The sequence below is a fragment of the Balaenoptera ricei genome, chromosome 10 (assembly GCF_028023285.1).
Source record: "Balaenoptera ricei isolate mBalRic1 chromosome 10, mBalRic1.hap2, whole genome shotgun sequence".
NCBI classification, from domain to species: Eukaryota; Metazoa; Chordata; class Mammalia; order Artiodactyla; family Balaenopteridae; genus Balaenoptera; species Balaenoptera ricei.
The window spans coordinates 97,693,714-97,708,826 of record NC_082648.1 but is presented as its reverse complement, the minus strand read 5'-3'; the positions used below and the strand labels follow the sequence as shown (position 1 = coordinate 97,708,826).

Below are 15,113 nucleotides of genomic sequence, written 5' to 3'. Positions count from 1 at the left end.
AAGGAGCGAGCTCTCCCTTCCTTGTCCCTGCCCCCCAGCCCACTTCTTAGAGCCCCTGTAATTTGACAACTCATTGAATTTGGCCAGTCTCTGATTCCCAGATGCCCAGCAGGCCTCCGTGCCCAGTGCAGACAGCTGGAGTGGGGGAGGCAATGGTGAGGGAACTGGGGCCGTCAGCTTGGAAGAAAACCCGGGGCGGATGGTCCACAGGAAAGAAGCTCCAGCCAAGTACACTCTCCAGACGTCACACCTCAGCCATCGCTGAAGAGAAGGGCAAGGAAGGCCCCTGGGGGGCCAGGGTCCCACTGTCTGTGAGCTGCCCCAGCCTCAGGAGCCCATCCACAAAGAAGGTGCACCGCAGGGGAGCCTCCTGGAGTCCTAGGCAGTGGGTGTGGATACTTCCCCTGGGCCCTCCCAGCACCTTGGACGTCCCCCTGACGACGGTGTGGTCTGTCCTGGCCTCCCGCCCCCAACCAGGCTGTGCTCTCCAAGGGCAGAGCATATCCGACCCTCTCTGTGCCCAGAGGCCCACCTGGAGCGGCAGCTCAGGGGTATCTGCAGCCTCAGGAGGGAGTGAGGTCCCCGTCACCTGGAGGCATCAAGGAGGCTAAGGAGGGACTTCTACACCAGAGGGATCTGCAGCCTCCCTCCCCACCCTGAACTCCCCCTCCTCTCCTTTTTACCATCCATCACTCACTATTCATATATTCAGCCCCTCTTCACTGAGGGTCCCCTCTGTCTGGCCCACATTGGCTCCGGGAACCCCAAATAAAGAAGACATGGTCCCTGCCCTCCAGAAACCATGAGCAAACACTCCGTGGAGACACAGACGGAGAAGGTGAGGGCTGGACAGTGGGTGATGACAATCTCCCTCAGCCTCCTGGGGGCCTGTCCCCACCACACATCTCCCCTGCCTGCCCCTGATCACCCACGTACACACGTTCACGTGTGCATTCCCATGGAGCCCCACAGCCCCTCCCGCAAGTACACGCGCTAACTCGCGTGCACACCATCCTCCACACCCCCCAGGCAGCAGCACTGGCCACGGCCGACCCACTCTCTCCCTGGGGAAGCTCATGAGCCCTTTCTCAGAATAATGTTTTTAAGTGCAAAATTGTTCTTAAAAGAATGCTTAGTATTAGAAAGGAAGGAAGCCAGCTCTGTTAAAATAGTTGTCAAAATATTTTTTAGAAAAACAAATTTGTGATGGGGGTGTGTTTCGTTATCAACACAACGAATAACCAGAGCTGGGGCGGGTCTGATACCGTCTGCCTGGGAAGCAGGGATGAATGTCAATGACATTCCGAGAGCTCTACAAAGACCATGGGGCACGGAAATATTAAATATCGGTGACCGCTACTGGTGACAGTCGCAGGAACTGCCAGTAACCCCACCGTGCTTGGTTGCCTCCATTCATAATAGATAGAAATGCTCCATTTCAGTCAGAAGTCAGGGAAAACAAACATGCAACTTGTCCCCATCCAAGTTCACGAACCTTAGTTTAAGACCCTTGTTCTACAAACTTTCTCCTCCAGGGCGCTGGGGACACCACAAGCCCCTGGGCAGATGCCCTTCCTGCTTCGGGGACTCCACCCCTTGAGTGCTGGCCCTTCTCAGGCTCCCCAGTCCCCGATCTCCCTTCTCCATCCCCTGACCCCACACCCTCTCCCAGAGCCTTGACAACTGTCCCTGGGCTGACCAGGTCCTGTCTGGTCCAGCTACAGGCTCACTCCCTGCTGAACTGGCCTCCCGGACACTGCTCTGGGACGTCTCTGGGAACCTCAAATTCATCAGATCCAAGACAGGATAGGTCCTCCTCTCCCCAGACCACCAAATTCTCCCCTGAACTTCCCACCCCCATGAACAAGGACCCCAACCACCACCAATCCTGCAAGTCGTCCAGACTAGAACCCTTCAGAGCCCACCCGCTCCTCGGCACCCCACTGCCCCAGGCAGGCTGCACTGTCTCACCCCTAAGCCCGTGAACAGCCTCCCCCTCCAGCCCTGCCTCCTCTGCCACATCCTCCACGCAGCAGCCTGAGGGCTCCTCCAAAACCAAAAGCCTTCCGTGGCTCCGCTGCCTTCCAGAGAATTTCCAAATTCCTTGGCTCGCCATTCCTTCGTGTGAGGGCTCTGGGTCGGCCTCGTCTCTGCCCATATAACCTCCACCTCCAACCTTGTTTACTAGGATGCACCTCATTGAAGGCTTTGCTGCACACCTACTATGGGCAGGGCTGAGGGTCAAAGCTAAATCGGAGACAGGCATTAATAGAACATGGCACCTGTCCTCAAGGAGCTCACAGTCTAGCAGAAGGTGAGGAGAATAAGTCAGGTACAAAAGGTCTTGTAAGTAAATAGTACAAGGAGAGAGTGATGGTGCCCAACACAGGGTTGAGCTGGGGATTCAGCATCTGCCAAACAAGTGAATGGATGAGTGGGTGAATGGATTGACAGATGGGTAGGTAGGAGGGAGGGGGTGGGGCCTTTGGGTAGTTGGATGAATGGATGATTGAATGGGTAGATAGTTGGGAAGATGGGTGAATGAATGCACGGTTGTAAGGGTTGGGTGGATAGGTGGGTGGGTAGGCAGATAAATGGATGCAGAGATGAAAAGATGGATGCATGGATGGGTGGATGGATGGATGAGCAGGTGGGTAGATGGATGGATGAGTGGGTGGGTAGATGGATGGGTGGGTGGGTAGATGGATGGATGGATGAGTGGGTTGGTGGATGGATGGATGAGTGGATGGGTAGATGGATGGGTGGGTGGGTAGATGGATGGATGGATGAGTGGGTTGGTGGATGGATGGATGAGTGGATGGGTAGATGGGTGGGTGGGTAGATGGATGGATGGATGAGTGGGTTGGTGGGTGGATGGATGGATGGATGAAGTAAAGAAAGGCGGGTGGGGAGGTGGGTGGGTGGGTGCATGGGTGAATGGGGGACAGATGGATGGGTGGGCATATGGGAGGGTGATTGGGAATGTGACTTTCTAGTAAATGGCAGCTCCAGGACTCAAACCCAAGTCTACGGGACCACAGGAAACCCTTCCGGTTGGGACTCAGCACCGTCCCCGACTCCTCTTTGAGTGATTCCCACCCTCCGTCCCAGCCCTCCTCCTCACAAGACCCTCAACTCCGTTCTTTCTCAGAGCTTCAAGAGATCTCAGGGACCACCTAGGCCAGCGCTTCTGAGCCTCAGCATTATTGACATTTGGGGCTGGATAATTCTTTGCTGTGGGAGGCTGTCCTGTGCGTTGTAGGATGTTTGACCTTTATCCACTGGAAATCAGTAGCACACCCTCCCCAAGCTGTGACAGCCAAAAGCATCTCCAGACATTGCCAAATGTGGCCCGAGGGAAAAATCACTCCCGACTGAAAAATCACAGTTGATACAGCTCAACCTTCCCTCACCAACAATTTTAGGGATGAGAAAAGTGAGACGCAGACAGGAGGAGTGACTGGCCTGAGGTCACGGGGCTTGCACGTGGGCTCGGCCTCTCTCCCCAGCCCAGCGCCTCCACATTCATACAGCACCTCACCACCAGCCGAGCCTTCTCCTCCTGCTTTCTCATCTAGATGAGCCAGATGGAAACCGGCGCCCAGAGAGGTCCAGTTGTTTGCTCAGTATCACACAGCAGTAAGCACCCGTGTCAGGATTTGAACTTGGGGAGAGACGAGGGAGACGGGGGAGCAGAGCACAGCTCCACAGGGCAGCTGGGGGCGGAAATGCGGAAGGCAGCCCTATAGGAGAGCTGGAGGGAGATGAGCAGGAAGACACTCTGGCTGATTAAAAAGACATATCGATTTCTCTCCAAGGGAAACAAACAGGGCCATTTGTCTCCCCACAGGACCATGACGCGGTCTGAGGGAGGCGACAGGTCAAAGTTGGCTTCTGACACGAAGCTGCAGCCCAGGCAGGACGGACGAGTAAAAATCCAATCACGTTTTAAATGCCCCAGGAGGGGGCTGACTCTTCATCAGCCAGCTCTCTTTCTAATCCTCCTGCTGTGCACGGGTCACAAGACTTCCCCTGGTCTGGGCTCTTGGGCTTCACAGGGCCAGCACACAGGCCGCCCCCCAACCCGCCTCCGCCACCGCCAGCCTGGGTGGCCCGCATGAGCTGGCCTCGACTAGCAAACGGGCGATCTCGAGGGGGGCGCTGAGCTGCACCCAGCGCACGGGAGGCCCTTAGGGGACGCAGCGCCCGCTCCAGCACAGCCTTCCAGAAGCTGGACCCCGAACGTCCTTGCACGCTCAGCCTCCACTCCTGTCTTCTCCCCACCCACACCCCAGGCTATAATCAGCAGCCCTGGTGACCCCAGCTTGGCTTGGAGCCTTTGACCAGGCTGTTTCCTCAACTGGGACGCCATGCGCCTCCGCCCACTTCCCATCAAAGTCTCTCCTGCCCTGCTCTTCCTCCACCGACGGCTCCTGCTGCATCCCGGGTCAGGACGGGCTGACCGCTGCAGCCTCCTGGTGCCCTCAGCCCCTCAGGGTCCCTCTGCCCGGTCTTTACCCCATTTTTCTTCACTGGAGTATGATTCGGGTGCGGCTTTGCCTCCCCCATCAGGCTGGGGACTCCTAGGGGTCACTGCGGGGTTCCAGGCCTGGTACACCGTGGTCCCACCCAACATGGCTGAACAGCCCTGGGGGCACCTCTGCTCAAGTCTGGAACAGTGTCCAACACTACTGACGCTGGGCTTCGATAAACACTTGTTGAATCAATCAGTCAATCAATCAATCAATCAATCAATCTTCATTATAGGTGCCTCCTGCTTGGTCTGCAGACCTTACTCTCTCTCCCTCAAGCATCCTCCATTCTGCTCCAGGAGGGACCATTCTAATAAATGAAATTACTCATGTCCTATCCCTGCTGGACCCCCTTCAATGGCTCCCCAGTGCCCACGAGATGGAGAGCAAGCTCTAACCTGACACTTCATACCCTGCTATCCAGCCCCTGCCTCACACTGTTACAGCCACACTAAACTCCTCACTGTTCTCTACACTATTCCCTCTGCCTAAAATACCATCCCTCAACTGTTCTCCTGGAAAACTCCTACTCATGCAGCAAGACCCAGGCAAAATGTCCCCCCTCCAGGTAGGCTTCACCAATGCTCCCAGGCTGGGTCAGGGGCAGCTTCTGCACCTGTAGCTCTCTTTTTCTTTTTCTTTTTTTTTTTTTTTGGCTGCGTTGGGTCTTTCTTGCTGCTCACGGGCTTTCTCTAGTTGCGGCGAGCGGGCGCTACTCTTCGTTGCCGTGCATGAGGTTCTCATTGCAGTGGCTTCTCTTGTTGCGGAGCACGGGCTCCAGGCTCGCAGGCTTCAGTAGTTGTGGCACGCAGGCTCAGTAGTTGTGGCTCACGGGCTTAGTTGCTCCGCGGCATGTGGAATCTTCCCGGACCAGGGCTCGAACCCATGTCCCGTGCACTGGCAGGCGTATTCTTAACCACTGCGCCACCAGGGAAGCCCCCTGTAGCTCTCTTTATATATAAATCTCCAGGTGACAGTACCTGAGATTGCCCTGTGAGTCAGGCTCTCCCTGGCCCAGCCAGGCTCCTCTACCTGGCCGTCCAGTCTACCCTGCTGACCAATGAGCATGCAGCATCCACTCTGACCACCATGAACATCTCCAGGGCACAACTTGATGCTGACTTTTAGTTCTGAGAAAAACAACCTTCTCTACACCAGATGGAGGGAAACGGACAATTTCCCAGACATGTGTTGCTTCTTCCAGCAACACTTGCCGTCCGTCTGGGCATTCCGCTTGGGCCAGGGCTGAAGGAGGAGGGGACACCTTCTCCGAAAGAACCCCTTCCCTGGCTGCGAGCAGGCCCTGGCCTGAGAGTCCTGGGCTCCGGTCTGCCCTGGCTTTGCCAACTACTCAACATGTGACCTCGGGCAGTTCACGCTCCCTTCCTTGGCCTCAGTCTCCCCAGCTGTAGAATGGGGAGTTAGCACACTCCCAGCCCTGCCACTGCATGGGAGGAGCTGAGAGTATCTGAGAGGTCATGGCGAGTGGGAAAGTACTTTGTAAACCGGAAAGTGATGAGCAAGCCCATCCGTGCCAGGCCTGCGCGTTGGAGGCACAGAGTAAAGTGAGAGCCACAGGTCCAGCCCTCTGGGGCCTCACGCCTGGAGGAGGAGACAAGGCCAGCAACAAACAATTCCCTGAGGCAGGAGGAAACTAAGATAGGGAAGGACTGATAAAAGGCTGAGAGAGCCTAGAGAGGAAAAAGCTGAGATCCAGGAAAACTTCCTGTAGGTGGCAGCCAGGAAGCTGGGGCTGGTGGGGCTGGCAGGATTTGGCACCATGGAGATGGGGGAGAGGGCATTGTGGGGGCAGACCCAGCAGAAGCAAAGTCAGGGAAGCAGGGGTGTCAGGGAACACCAGCAGCTTGTTTGGGCTTCAGAGCAGAGTGCGTGAAGGGAAATAGCAGAAAGGCAGCTGGAGGCCAACGAGGTGGATCATGGAAGGGCCTGAATCCAGGCTAAGTGAAACTATTCTGGGGGTGACAGAGAGCCACGGAAGGTGTTTGAGTGAGGAATGAATAAGCAAACAAATGGAAGAAGGCAGGCAGGGAGGGAGGAAACAGTACCTAACAAATGACAAAACGCTTCCATACTGGGAGCCCCAGGACACCCTGAGGGTGAAGGCGAGTGGGGAGGAGAGAGGGGGTCCAGGGGAGAGGCACTGATCCGAGGTTGCTAAGCTTTAGGCTCCTGGTCGGGTGTTTTTTCCACTGTGCAGGGAAGAAGAGGAGGGTGACACCAGCTGTCAGTGGGGCAGGAGGGGTGAGATCCTGGGAGCCACCTGCTTAGACAGGAAGAGGTGGAGGAACGCAAGGCCAGATTTCCCAAGGGCCCAGACACCGGGAAAGGGCTCAGGACAGGAGGGGTGGGGGTGAGATTAAGGAGGACTTCCTGATAGTCAAGAGCCCTCAGAGGCCCTAAAGGTCCTTATCAGGAGGCCCAAGGCCCCGTCTGGTGCAGCAGGACTGAGAGGTAGCCGCCAGAGGCAGGGGGATGGACTAAATGACCAGAGCAGGGGAGCAGGGTGATGGGAGAGGGGTCTTCCTACTGGTGATGGCCCCGTTTCTCTCCCCATGGTTAGGGCTTTTCAGGTTTTTCCCCCTCTCACTCCCCAGCCATCATGCCCTCTCCCCACCTCGACCCTGCAGGAGCCAGCACATTCCCACCCTTGCCAGCACTGCTCTCCCTGGCGGCCCAGCCCACAACCTTCTCAGACCATCGTCAAAGACGTGGGGCCCAGCTCCCCGCCAGCCTTCAGGACCCTTGTCCTGAGCCAGGGCACCCGAGCCACCCTAAGCCTGAAAGCTCCATCATCAGCTCCAGTGTGCACACAGCTGCCACTCTGCACTTAACAGTTTGCCCGGTCAATGCTTGCCCTGGAATTCTCACTGAACCCCCTGACATTCCCAACTGGGGTGGGGGTTGTCGCAGAGGCTCCCATTTCACAGACGAGCAAACAGAGGCTCAGCAAAGACAAAGGCCTCTCGGCCAAGAAGCCAGGAGCAGGTCATCATTCACACTCAACCAAGCCACAGTCCCGGCGGTCACCTCTAAGTCCTCTCCTTCCAACACCAACCCCAAAGCAGCCACACCTCCACTCGGACCCCCCCTCTCCAGGCCCCACCAGCACCCTGGGCCACCATCATCCCTTGTCACCATCCCACAGGTCCCCTCTAATGATGGTCTCCTGGTCGACGTCTCTCCAAGGGAGCCAGAGTGACCCTCTCCTGCCCAAAATGGCCATAGCTGTCCTCTGTACGTGCCTGGTACACGGCACACACTCAGTAAAGGCTTGTTGACCGAGCTCATGAATGCGTGAGTGAAGGATGGATGAACAAGATCCCTTTCACCCCCAGAACCAACACACTGAACCCTCACAATGAACAGCACAAGGCTTGGCACCGCAGGGCTGTGATGAGACCCTGGGCCCTGCCCTCTTCCTGCCCAGTGACGACCCAGGTCAGAGGGTCTGCAAGGCGGGGGTCTCAGCCAGGTGGACTTCAAAGCAAGAGCACCCACAGACCCTATCCTAGCGGCAGAGGGTCCCCCGGCAGGGGACCAGAAGCAAACAGAAGTGGGACAGAGCGGCAGATGAGAACCAGGACCACAGCCATGAAAGCACAGAGCGATTGAGCCCACAAACAAGGAACGCGAAGCCCCGTCCCCACAGACACCACTGAGATGTTTCCTGACAAAGGCGGCAGGGAAATGGGCACCCCAGGCAGCCTCTCCTGACTTCACTGCCCAAGTATCCCCAACGTGCAGACAGGGAGACTGAGGGCAAGAGAGGGGAAGTGACTTATCCAAGGTCACTGGCAGCTGGCGGCTCCCCGCTCCCGGGCCAGGCTGGCGCCCTCCCCCGGCCCAGCAGAGAGGAAGCCTTCACAGCCCACCGGCTTCCACCGTGCATGGCTGGTTCGCGCCACGGCAGAAGCGCTGGCTCAGCGCTGGCTGGCGCGGGGGACACAGCAGCCAGGAGCATGCCGGAAGGCAGGGGGCTGCGAACTCCTCCAGGGGGCAGCCCCTGGCAGGGCACAGTGAGGTGGCTGCCGAAGGTAGACACTGGAACCCAGGAAGACCCTTGCCCGGCCACCCGGGACTGCAAAGCAAACGTCCCTGCTCCGGTGGAGTGGGGAGAACCCCGTCTCCAGGCTCCGCAGGGGGCAGCCGTGTCCTGGATAAAAGCTGAGCCTGGGGATTCAGAGAAAGTGAGGATTTCACGCCAGCTTTACCACATCCTGGCTGCACAACCTGGATAAAAGTTACTCAGCCTCTCTGAGCCTCTGACAGCACCTACCTCTTGGGGTGGTTATAAGGGTTAAAAGGTGATACTTCAGGCAAAGCGTTCAGCACAGGAAGCGCCAGCTCTTGTTATTATCGTTCCTGAGCCCTCCTCTGTGCTGGACACACGGCTGGGTGCTTTGCAGGAATCATCTCTAATCATCTTTAATCGTCCCATTACAGAGATGAGAAAACTAAAGCTCAGGGAAGGGAAACTAGAGTGAGTACAGCCCACCATTGGCCCTTCTCCCACATGCAGCCAGTTACACGCCTAAGAAAGGCTCTCAAAGTCTAATCTAGGGTGGAAAATAGGTTTCCAACTGATTAGTCATGCTGCCACGGGTGCCCTGCTGGAGGATGCTGTTATCGATTAGCAATGTCTGCACGGATAAGGCATGGGTTCTAGCAGCGAAACTGGCACAAATGTACCTAAATCACAGAGATAGAATCTGATTTTCCCTGGAAACAATGTCCTCTGAAGGCATTATGTTCTATCTAAAGACTTTATGCCCAATGTCCTATTGAATCTACCACGAGCAGTGTTTACTCAGCTGTATGTGAGGGCTCTGTTCACCTTTTGGGCACAGGTAATAAGAGTGATAACCACATGTGTGGCAGTTTTTCCAGTTTACAAAGATCCATTTTCGCATTATGTACTGCTTTTGTCTTCAGTGCAATCCTGTGAAATGGGTAAATACCACCCCCGTTTGACAGGTGGAGAAACTGGGGATCAGTGAGGCTAAGAAACTGGCTTATGGTCACACAGCAAACAACAGGCAGAACCAGCCCATGGGTCTGTCTCACTCTGGTTCCCAATGCTTTCCACACGCCACCTACCCATGAGTCAAACAGCACCACGGACCCCTTGACATTTCAGACCCAGGGTCCTCCCTGCTGAAACCCTGCTGACGGTGCATGTTCAAGGCCCAGGCCAGGCAGGCAGGGAGTGGTGCTGACATTTGGATGTGCGGACCTTTCCCACCCCGGCTCACCAGCTCGTAGAGGGTCCCAGCAGCCTTCTGGCTCTCCAGTGAGTCAGGCGGTGACTCAGGGCCTACCTCTGGGCTGGGTGAGGAGCTGAGTCAGGGAGCACCAAGCTTCAAAGGGCAGCTGGCTCTGAGCCAGGGCCCCTCAGCTCCAGGGACACTGGCGCTCAGGACAGTCTGTCTGGGGCAGACCTCCCACACTGCCCTGCCCCTTCCCAGGCCTGCTGGTCCTGATAGCCATTCCCGCTGGCCTGACCCTGATGCCTACATGTCCACCCACGTTCCTTTGGGTTCTTGATGGGGAGCAGAATCCTGTGACATCTGGAAATGCGAAGGGTCATTTTTGGTTGTCACAATGATTGAGGGCCACTACCTGCCAATATTTAGGGACCAGGAACACCAAATGTCCTGTACTGTGCAAGACAGCTCAGACCACAAAACACTGTCACATCCAAAATGCCAACCGTGCCCGCATTGAGGAGTACTACGTTAAGCACTGCCCCCTCCCTGAGCTCCCTCCCAAGGACGAGGGGCGGGAGGGAGGTTTCTGGCCAAGGAAGAATCCTGGAACCCTCAGCACCTGATCGATGACATCCCCCTTCCCCCACCCACCCCAAGACCCGCAAGCCCAGCCTGAGTGCCCCATGGTTAAGCCTCCGCTCCATTCACTCCTGGAGACCCAGCGAGGACACTGCCAACACGCCCCCAGCGAACACTACAGGAGCACCCGTGGTGCGCCAGGCACTGTGCTGGGTGCTGGGGTCCCGCAATGAACAAGACAGGCTCGGTCTGTGTCCTGGTCACCTGACAGCACCCTGGAGGAGGCAAGTGTTAGATTCAGAATCACATACTGGCTAAAACGGAGGGGCTAATAAAACGGAGGGGCTAAGGGGGAATCACAGAGGGCTGCCCTGAGGAGGTGGCACTTAACTGCGATTTGAAGGATGCAACAAAGGACCTGGCCAGGTGAAGAGGAAAGGAAAGCATTTCAAGAAGAAGAGCAGGTGAGAAGGCCCTGAGGCCTGGAAGAGCTCGGGAAGCAGAGTGAGGTAAGCGAGGCAGGGCTTAGGGGGCTGGTTAGGACTTTGCTCTGCTCCTGCAGGGCAATGGGAAACAGTCAAGCGTCTTGAGCAGGGGTGACCCGAGCAGAGCAGACGAGAGGCAGCAGGTGGGTACAGAAGAACTGTAGGAGGCAAGGTGGGTGGAGCCTCGCCCTGCGTGCTGGGGTCAACTGCCTCCGGTCCAGGCCCCTGGGCTTCCCGTCAGGCTGTCATCACCCCTGTAGTCACCACCCACCAAGTGGCTCAGTCACTGGGAGCTGGGCCACAGGCCAGGGTCTGGCTTAACTCTTCCTCCTCAGTCCCGGTGCAGACCTGAGGTTCACACCTGAGGGCTTCCTGAGCCAGCGAGACACTGCACTGACCCCCACGGTCATCCACAACTTCCAGAACATTCACATCAGCAGGACCCCAGGTCCTCATCCATCCGAACTCCACGGCCCGAGCAAGGTGTCCCCTGACCCAGCACGTGAGTTGGCTCACCACCACCAGAGCCCTGAAGCCTCAGTCCAGGCCTCAGGCCTCCTGATCAGAGGGAACAGCCGGGCCCCGGGCAGGACCCAGACAAACCCAGGCCGCACAAAGGATATGGGTTACACACCATCTTGATGCACCAGTTCCGGGGGCTGGTGGTCTGTCGCAGGCAGAAGAAGGCAACGGGAGCCAGGTCTGGGTGAGGGACGTCTGGATTGACTCCGTCCAGGGGCTCCTCCGGGCCTGGAGGGGAGGGAGGGGGGCTCTGGGGCCCGGGCTGCTCCGTGACTCCTGGCTCAGCTGCCCGGGCTGCGGCAGGGGAGGAGGGCCGTGGGGAGCAATCGGCCATGTCGGCGCTAAGCAGGGAGCCCTGCGGAAGAAAAAGAGATGGCACTTGGCGGGGGACAAGCTTGGCACCCGTTCTGCGACCCGCCTCCCCCGACAGGGGGACACGGCTCAGACAGCCCAGCCTCAGGCCCCTCGGCCTCACTCTGGCTGTGAGAATTAGGAAAGAGCTGGTGGTCCTGGGGCAGGTCTGGTCAACCTTGCTGAGCCTCAGTTTGGGGAGATGAAAAGTGGGGAGAACAAAACCTTCTTAGAGTGTAGTTGTGATATTGTTGTGAGTTGTTGGTTGGTTGGTTGGTTTTTTTCAATGAGACTAGAGTTGTGTATCTATTGCATCACTGAAGTAAAGAAAATTTGCAGGAAAAAGGTGAAAGTGATTGTAAAGACAGACATTACTGCCAGGATGATGCGTGTTACAAAGCAGAGGTTGGGGTGCCGTGGGACCAGATACTAGCGTACCTGGGCAAGCCAGGATGGAATCAGGGCAGACTTCCCCGAGGAAGTGACATCTGAGACGAGACTTACGGCTGAGCCCAGAGGCACCCCCACCCACTGCCCCACAAAGCTGAGAACCCAGAACCCTCACACACCAACCTCTCTGCTTTACAGATGGAGAAGCTGAGGCTCAGAGAAGGGACACGATGGACACAGCCAGGTAACAGCAGAGACAGAGCTCCACCAGGGCTGGATTCCTGGGTGTGCACCTGGGCACCCACCCACGGCAGCACTCAGAAGGGCCCCGTGCTTGGTTTAAAGCCCGGCTGTCACCAACTTGAAATCCTTAATACTTTTTGATCAAGGGGCCCACATTCTCATTTTGCGCTGGGCCCTGCAAATCACGTAGCTGGTCGTGACTTCAACACAGAGGTACTCTGACATCCTGGCCTCGTCTAATGCTCATTACAACCCCAGAAGCCTTATTAGGCCCATTTAGCAGATGGAGACACTGAGAAGGGAGGGGCATGCCAAGGCTACACACTGAACTAGGGCATGTCTAGAGGCCAGAAGCCCAGCACCAGCCCACCAAATTCAGTGATGACTGACTGTGGCCTTGCTTAGCCCCCTCCTCAGCCAGCCAACGGCAGGGCCCGCCCCTCCGCACCTCACCCAAGAGGTTACCAATCCCTGAATCCTCACCCACTGGGGTATCCTGGGCCCTGGCACCCTGGCAGTGCCAGGCTGGGCACTAGGAGTAAGAGATCCCTGGCACCCACCCGGCTGCCGCCCGCGGCCGCTTGGCAGTCAGCTGAGCTGCCCAGAGCTGATACATTTGGACATTTCTCTGGCTCCTGGGGGCAACAGGCGGGAGATGGCGCCTCCTGCCACTTCAGCCGGCTGGTCAGACAGGCAGAGTTTTCTCCTGAGCTCAGGGCTTTGCTCTTGGTTCTAGAAAAACAGCCACAGGCCTTACATAAGCTCCCAGGCACCTCGGTCCTCCACGTGTCAACCACTGGGCGGAAAAACATCCTTCCCAGGGTTGCTGCAGGTCTGCTCACCGCCGAGCCAGCCCAAGTCCACCGCTCCCCGCACTGGCCCTCGCTCCCGTTAAACTCAACCTCGTCAGGTCCCAGGGTGCCGGCTGCCCCACCTAGGTCTCTGCTCACACGGCTCCCTCTGCCGGAAGCACCCTCTCCCCATCTCCCATTCACCGTTCTCCCAGGCCCTGACGATTCATTCATCTGTCCAACAATTATTTCCTGAGCACCTACTATGTGCAGGCACTGTGAGGGCTCTGGGGTTAGGCTGGTGAAGAAGCCAGACTGGGTGCCAGCCCTCATTCAGCTTTCACTCCAGCAAGGGAAAGAGGCACACGGGTCAATTCATTTCTCTCTCTGGGTTTCCATAGCTCTTATCACCACCGAACATACCGTATAATTTATGTATTTATGTATTTATGATCCAGTGTCTGTCTCCCGACCTGAAAGGAGGCTGTAAGAGAGCAGGGACTGTGGTCTGTTTCGTTCACTGCTGTATCCCCCAGAGCCTGAAACAGTGCCTGGAACATACTAGGTGCTCAATAAGTATTTGGTGAATAAATAAAAAGTGCTGGGAAGTAAATAAACAAGGAAGAAAGGTGGGAGTGGGGAGAACCCACCTCGCCCTCTCTAAAGAAAGACCTTTAAGATAAAAACAAGAATCAGAGGTCACCAGCCATGGGTGGGCTCGGGGAAGAGCCGTCCAGGTACCAGGAATGGCTGGGAGGCTGGAGCGCCCAGTGCATTTAAGGAACGGAAACGAGACCAGGGTGGCTGAACAAGGGGCAAGGAGGGGGGATGAAATTGAAGAGTTTGGCAGGGCCCACTGTGAGCCCACGGAAGGAGCTCGGGCTTTCGTCCGAGCGCAACAGGAGGCCACAGGAGGGTTTTTACGCAGGGAGTGGTTTGCTCTGGTCTCTTTTTTTAGGCCATCCTTCTGTGGGCTGAAGGGAGACAGGGTGGAGGGGCAGGGGTGAAGCAAGGACGGCCAGAAGGAGACGGGAGAGATGGGCTGGGCTGGCCTGGGATGCTGGTGGAGGTGAAAAGAAGGCGGTGGATTTGAGGTATATTTCACAGGCAGGAGAGCCTGGCCTCGCCTTGGCCCCAGGGCCACCCCACCCAGCTCTGCCGAAGTCCTGCCTGCAACCGCAGAGGTGGAAAGGGCTGCCGTGGCCTCTGGGACCACACAGAGCCGCCTCCTCTCCTCCCTCTCAGCTCCGTCCACGTTGTACTAACTTGCCCTTTGCCTCGCTCGGCCCTGTTTAAAGCTGTCACACTGTGCTGTCCTTTGCCCTCACACCTCTCCCCACATGCTGCGGGGCTCCTAGAGACCATGACTGCCAAAGCCACCAACCCACTCCCCAGGGCCCACCCAGCCTCCACCTCCCCAGGGCCCACCCAGCCTCCACCTCTGACCTGCTCCCCAGGGCCCACCCAGACCATCTCCCTTTGACCTGCTCCCCAGGGCCCACCCAGCCTCCGCCTCTGACCTGCTCCCCAGGGACCACCCAGACCATCTCCCTCTGACCTGCTCCCCCGCAGCTGCCCAGGCGACAGCCTTCTGGCCTGCTCCCCATTCCCAATTCCCTCTGCTCCATGCCTGTAGCCCAGCTCCTGTCCCCAGCTGCCCACGTGCCCACAGCGGAAGGCTCTTGGGCATTCGGCCGCTGGGGCCCCCTGGGCTCCAACCTGTCTGCAGATGGAGCCTCGGAGAGAGCAGAGGACTTGCCTTAGGTGGCAGCATTGGTGGATTCCAACTCAGGTCCATCTGGCCCCAGAGTCTGAGCTGCTTCCACAGCCAGAGGCTCCTCCCCCTAGATGCTCCCAGGGGCCCCCGCAGGCAGTGGTGTCGTAACTCGACTGGCCTCCACGAGCAGGGGCAGGAGCGGGACCCCACTGTGTCTAGAACACCCTCCCCCCACTCCTGACGCCACTGGCCTCCTGGAGCCTCACCTTCCTCTC

General features: G+C 57.4%; 1 protein-coding gene across 1 annotated transcript in view; it reads right to left on the bottom strand.

The window, feature by feature from the left end:
• The window catches only part of CACNA1I (calcium voltage-gated channel subunit alpha1 I), a 115,365-nt gene that overhangs the window by 93,461 nt on the left and 6,791 nt on the right, over positions 1-15,113 (bottom strand). Inside the window, exon 2 of the mRNA XM_059934866.1 lies at positions 11,448-11,701. Coding sequence (XP_059790849.1) covers positions 11,448-11,680 — 233 coding nt within the window. The 5' untranslated portion in view covers positions 11,681-11,701. The remainder of the gene's footprint in view (positions 1-11,447; positions 11,702-15,113) is intronic.